This window comes from Hypomesus transpacificus, chromosome 20 (assembly GCF_021917145.1).
Source record: "Hypomesus transpacificus isolate Combined female chromosome 20, fHypTra1, whole genome shotgun sequence".
Taxonomy (NCBI): domain Eukaryota; kingdom Metazoa; phylum Chordata; class Actinopteri; order Osmeriformes; family Osmeridae; genus Hypomesus; species Hypomesus transpacificus.
The window spans coordinates 1,463,713-1,470,549 of record NC_061079.1 but is presented as its reverse complement, the minus strand read 5'-3'; the positions used below and the strand labels follow the sequence as shown (position 1 = coordinate 1,470,549).

The 6,837-nt window shown below is 37.8% G+C and overlaps 1 protein-coding gene across 3 annotated transcripts in view; it reads right to left on the bottom strand.

Annotated features, from left to right (window-relative positions):
- Positions 1–591: 591 nt before the first annotated feature.
- Positions 592–6,837, bottom strand: part of ntm (neurotrimin) — a 180,424-nt gene continuing 174,178 nt past the window's right edge. For 2 of the 3 annotated variants that reach the window (XM_047043335.1, XM_047043334.1), the window contains 3 exons: positions 6,689–6,724; positions 3,817–3,873; positions 592–3,439 (listed from right to left, as the gene is read on the bottom strand). In XM_047043335.1, the coding sequence (XP_046899291.1) occupies positions 3,333–3,439; positions 3,817–3,873; positions 6,689–6,724 (200 nt within the window). In that variant the 3' untranslated portion in view covers positions 592–3,332. The remainder of the gene's footprint in view (positions 3,440–3,816; positions 3,874–6,688; positions 6,725–6,837) is intronic. The other variant, XM_047043336.1, reaches the window with a different exon arrangement.

Genomic DNA, 6,837 nt, shown 5'->3' with positions numbered 1-6,837 from the left:
GCTCGCATCTTTCTCCGCCGCCATTACTGAACTACTCAAACAAGTGCACGACATTAACGTCATCGTTCTCAGCCACTCCCTCTGTTCGCTGATTGGACCTACAAAAAAATTGTTTCTGGAAACCGACTTCAGAACCGACATCCCAGACCTAGTACAGAAGCAAAATCCAAATTGAGCGGAAGTACGTAGAAGGGCAGAGCCAGGCTAAAACACTAGCAGCGAACTAGAAAATTATCCATGAAATAAAATAAATACTAAACACCACAAATATTACTTGTTGACCAGCTTGAACATGCCACATGCATCCAACAAATTCGATCCAAATAAATTGAAGTTGGATCTGAATTTCACCATTAGAATTTTCGAACATTACATTCGGGGATCATTTTTTTATTTTATTCATATTTCAATTTTAAAAAGGTGAATTTAAAACCGACAAATTCGGTGGCGTTTCAATTTCAATATGAAGTATTCAATGCCTTTTAAAATTCAAAACATTGTGTCACAAACAGAATTGAGACACATTTTTTGAACAAAACCATGTAAGAGATTACATTAGGGCTCAAATATGGCTAAAACAAGGCATTTAGATACAACATTTTATTATTGTCAGTCTTAAATATGAACACACAATCGTCAAAAAGAAAATACATGTGAACCAATCATCTTTTACATTACAGGAGTCAAGTGAGTACCTTGAGTTGACTTGACCATTTGAGCAATTGTTTTATTAGGGAAATGTTTGTGCTAATCATTTGTGATGGATTAATAAGATCATGAAATTCCATCATGTCCCTTTGTTAACCCCAAGTGGTTAAGACCCATCTCAACTCAGTGATATCTTAAAATTAAAAAATAATTTATTCCCATTGCATATCAAACAAATATCACGTCACATCACAAACAGCACTATACTATAGGGTAGGTACAATATAAGCTCAAAGTAAATAAAATTATCGAAATAGGTATTTAGAGATGGATGAAGCAGAGACTTCCTAGAAGCCCTGAATCCTTTCTGTACATCTGCTTTTGAAACTAAACAAAATGATTACAACTTGTATTGAATCTACCCATAGCATTTTCCTTCAACTTAAGTCCCAAGACAAAGAGTAGCTATAGCGTTAACCATCATATCTTAAAACAGACAATATCAGTTCAAATAGCATACTGTATGTGGTGCTGTAGCCAAAATACAAATCTTTTTATTTATTAACATATTTGTTTTAAGGGCTAACCATTCTGTGCATTGCTGTATCTTCAGTGATGTGCGTTAAGATGTTCTCATTCCTAAACATCAACACTGGCCCCATCATGCAATATGTGAATTTTGATTAAAAAGTCAGCATCTATCTTTATCATGAGCACCACCGGTTTGCAGAATCTGTGTCTCTGTATTATTTTGTGAACCAGATACACAGACCTGTACATTTGGACAAAGTACTGCATAGGTCTCAAAGCAATCACCCATTAAATGGACAGTTCACCCAACAGTCACTTTTTACTTGAGACTGTTCACAACAAGGTCTGTGGACTATCTTGAGTAACCGGGTCAGGATTTCTGAAGAGAGACATTGCTGTCGGGTTTTTCCAAATGTATTTTTGGGGCGCTTTGAGCATCACAAGCACAGAGTGCCATCTTGTACCATTACATTAGAGAGATGGCAGACATCTCCAAACCCTGGAAACTCACAACAAAACAATCTAGATGGATAAACAGCACTACAGGTAAGAGGGAAAATATGTATTTGAGATTTTTGGGTGAACTGTCCCTTTAACCACAGCCAAGCATTTGTCAATGGTCTGTCACCGTTAAGTGTATGTTATTGATGAAATCCACAACTGTTGTGTTTGGTAATATTAAATCCAACACACAAACATTACTTTGTTAAGAAGTAGATGAAGGGAGATGACCACTCAGGTATCTGACGTACCCTAACTGGAACCTGCAGGATAGCGATTCCACCGCTCATTTACGTGATCCGTGAAGGCCTTTCTGAATATCGCTTCACATTAACGTGGCAGTACGTGACACAGTAGGGAGTATGTCTGGAGATACTGAATGCGTTCAAGACCTCACATTTCAATGTGGCACAGGAGCGACAGTCTGGATGAAAGACTGAAAACTGTCTTACGTTTCAAATTAGCACATATACTTGGCTGTTTTGCAGAACGAAGGGGTTTGCTGATTCATGGACCTACAACTACAGCAGGTGGTGTGTTCTTAAGGAGGATTGAGTAGACATACTTATGTTGGGAGGTTCAAAACGGTTATATAAATGACTGCCCGATAACCCCTCAAAGCCAGGTTATCAGCTTACAAAACATCATTAAACAGTGTGGTAGCAGTCTAATTGCTGACGAAATATGCACAATATGCATAGTCAGTTCATAGATCGCGGTTGAACACAAACCAATTATAGGTTCTGTTTGAGCCAAAGAGTGAAGGACAAAGTCTGCAGTTAACAGTGACGTAGTCTTTGGGTTTTTCTAAACCAACGTTTGTCCCCATGTTTATAATGGACATGGCCTAACTCTGACACACAAATAGTTAAATTAGTAACCATTCACAAGTAACTACAAATAATGTAAATGACATGTCAATATGTTACAACTTAAGAATTATCACACCGGTTGCTTTGACAGACGGTTGCATGGAAATATATTATTGAAGTTAGATGTCCACATGAATAAAAACGCTCATCCATTCTTAACTAGTGGATACACTCAACACCATGAGTATAGATGCGCCAGCTAAACAGGAATCAAACCAGGCTTGTGCCTAAATAATTACAACTTCATAATATTCCCTTCTTAAAAACAGGAATTAAACTAAGAATAGATTAGCAGAGCAAAAACTGAGAGAAAAAAATAGCAGAAAAAGAAACATTTCAACATGTCTTTTCTCATGACCATAATTGTAATACTTACATTATGACGCACATGGAAAAACACACGTAAGGTCATTAGACCTCATGGGGAAATCTGTGTTCTTTGTTTACCAATGTACGTTTGAGATGTTTGACAATCACCTCACAAACCTGCTATAACCTGGTCTCTCATTGAAACTTTGTGATACAAAATGTATAAACAGACTTTCAATAAGTGACACATTTTCAATAAGTGGCAAACCCTAAACCAATAATACCATAATGATACCATAATGGTATAAAAATAAAAATAAAAGAAAGAAACCATTGTTAAATCTTCAGCTTAAAAAAAAAAAAAAAAAAAGGTATGTTACATACTTTTTTTTTTGCGCTTCGACATTATGTAGTAGTTCAGTTTGCGATTCCACGCGAGAGAAAACACAATCTGCATGAAGACATCACTCTTCAGACCCTTAGCAGGAAGAGGAGAAAGAGGACAAACACGACACAGTTGGACGTGTGTGTGTGGATTCCCAGAGCCCCACTGTTTCCATCCTGAACTGTTCTCGGTCCTGCGGAAAAGAGAGAACCCAAATAATACTTAGACAATTTTACGCAGTCAAGATTGATTTTTCCCTTTCTCATGTTTAAACTAGGGGATAGATATATTGACTTGTATAAACGTATCCGCAGACAACAAATGATTCACTGTGTTGGTACTTTCCCAGCAGTCTATAAACCATCACACAAACTGTCTACCCAAAGAGAAGTATACCGTCTCTTGTACAAGAAAAAAACGATCTATTCTCTTACACAACTACTTTCAATAACCTTAGATTTTAGAAGGGTTAAGTTTTCTAAGTCAGTGATCTATTATTGGTAATTATTCATCGGATGTTTAATCGTTAGATTTGGGTTAAGCGAGGTAATGGTCGTATTATTTACAAACCTGACTGTATTGCAAAAGTTTCAGAGCTTGTCAAAGCTAAATGAGAAGTTGACTCCTCTAGAAAAAAAGGAGACATTCATTTGCAATAAAGGTCAGTGGCAAATGGTGGTTATAACAAAATAAAAAGCAATTTTGCATTCAGCATTATATTGCCCATCATGGATCCTTCATGTGATTCCTTAACAAATCCCACCGTAACCTAGCAACCCCTCTTTAACCCCTCCCCCTCCTCCAACTTCATGTGGATTGGTGGCCAGTATAATTCCGCACGAAAATGTAAAAAAAAAGTTGATGGTACATTTGCAAAAACTAAACATGAACAGACTCTACATCATTATTTATTAGAGACATCAAGATCTGTTGAGATAATCAATTCTTGTTAATAACCCCTAAAAGACCTAAAAAAGCGCATTCTCAAAGGTGTGATTATACAGAGAGCTCCTTCTCACTAACAATAAATATCACACTTCGTTAATAGTGCTACTCAAAGTGCTCAAAGCCCCAACACTGTTTTCGTTCAGGAACAGATTAATCCTGCAGCTTAATGTTTTAACTTTTACTTTTAGTTAAGTGTTTATGTAAAAGTTAAATGTTTTAACTTTTACTTTTTACTTTAGGAGGCAAATTTGCATTGCAACGGCAGCTGTTATCTTCCCTCCTTTGCCGATACGCCTCGTTGACTTGACCTCTTATCATCATCTTATTGTACGAAGAAACCTAGACTAGCCGAGTGTTCAGGTCAGCCTTAATTGCAGCTTGGTGTAAACAACCTAATCAACTGCAGGAGAAAAATAATCAGTCTGATAGTTATGGTGGGGCAAGAGGGGCTTTGCCCAAGCGTTTTTGAATGCGCAACAGGGACAGGTGTTTTGGAAGAGACTGCAATGCTGGTCCCTTACCAAAACTGATATTTAACGTGAAATAACAAAGCACATCTTCTATCTTTCTTGTGTTTTATGAGTCGGACGATTTCTCTCTTTCGTGGCTTTGAAGGGGTCACGTGGGTCAACATGGCTAAAGACCCGTTTAAACAAATATTGCAGCAAACAGGCATTACAGAGGGAAGAGACTGGATTATTTAGAGTTTTCGCTTTGAAGCTTGTAATACAATGACTTCTAATTTCCCTTGGATTTTATTGAGTTCACCATCTTTTCTTTTGGGACATGTATCCAATTATACTGCCACAGTGGATTAATCCTAATCCTGTACGTGGATAATTAGAATAATAGTGCATTCTAACAATCAAAATCAGAGCCAGTAAGTACAGTTAAAGGGCCTGGTTTCACTTACTGCAAAAAAAGAAAACATCCAACTGTTTTATTTTGCATCTCAATTTCAGTTTGCTGTTGTTAGGAATCCAACCTTACATGAGGCCAAGGTCAAGAACATTCTCTGCTGTCCTCTAAAATATGTCCTTGTTCTTGTGGCAGGAGAGGGACCACAGATGGCTGTACTAGTGGATGCTCCTCCTAACTACGACCATCACATCCCATAATGCCTCCCAACAAATTGTTGGTTAAGAATTTGGGGGATTTCGTGTAAAATATCTTCCACTTTGTATGCCCACTCATCCAATCAAATCCCTGATAACTGTATGTTACTGTATTGTTTCTCTGTATCTTAGTTTCTGTAGCTTTGTACAGTAATGCGTTATTTTCTTTATCTTTGATCGCCATGTTGTTATCCAGCATTGCGTTTGAATTACATGTGTGACACTGAACTAACATAAGTACCTACCACTACAAGGGACATTTAATACCTGATCTGTCTACTAGTAAACTTTGTACCCGTTAGCTTTACATCCATGTGTGTGGGCCTTGGCTAACTGTAAGGAGAGCATTCAGTAGCTCTCACTACAATCGCCATCATTCTGTGGTTTCCAAATAACCTTTGTTACTGTCGCCAAGACGCACATCAAAAGCACACAAACACAACAGATACTGACTCACAAAGGGAGAGGTAGGGTGATTTTAATGGATACGTTTCAGACATTTCTAGGATTCACACACAAGCCTCTATTCCCTACACACACACACAACTATTTAACACACAACTCAAACGAAAAAAAATTATAGAGACAAAATACTTACACAGATGATGATCACATGCAACATTAAGCCATGCAAAAGACAAGACGGTTAAGGTTGATTGAAGAAAAATGGAAAACAATTAGAAAAGCATTCCTGTTGATTTGGCCATTTCCACAAATGTTTAAATGAGATTCTTCTTCATCACGAGAAACTAGGGATGCAACATCTCAGATCAGTCTGAACTCTTTAAACAAAATAAGAAGCAAACAACTGTGTCCAAAAACAGCCGTGCTTCCTAGTGAGTATCTGCACATCTCATTTCTTCAGGCAGTGTGGTACAAATGATCTGGTCCATTTCATCTACAGGATTACCAACCGAATATCCCTGCCACCTCGGTTTAACCCGTTAATTAGTAGCGTCACATATATGTGATTGTTCGAAAGCGGGTACCACAGAGTATTCTGAACATTCCAACCGACTATTTTCCGATAGACAAAAACGATATGACAAACGCTATAGTATGGCTTCAAAATTTACAATTGGGAGGCTAACAAGTAACACTAGCAGGTAGTAGCATTGCTGCGAGTATTATGCTAGGTTGCTAGGTAACGGAAGCTAACTAAAGCTAGCTAGCTTTCGTTTCGAAAAAATAACTCACTCTGCTGGCAGCGTCGGTAATATTTAGAACTCACTCCTCTAAAGGTTAAGAGGAGGGATGCTCAGGAGGAACTCCACTGATATGGGAACCAAATTCAGACTGTGAAAATGGCCGTGTTTATTCATGCTGTTAGTGTACGGTGAGTTCAGGAGTTTAAACACATGCAAGTCCGGAATACTAACCTTGCAATAGTGTTGAGCTAGTGGGCTCAATTACCTCTACAACAGAGTAAAGCAAATATACATATATCGATATATGAAAAAAGCAACAAAAAAACTCAAACATCAAATAAACCTTGACAGCGTTCTTTGGGATGTCGTAAAAGGCCGGT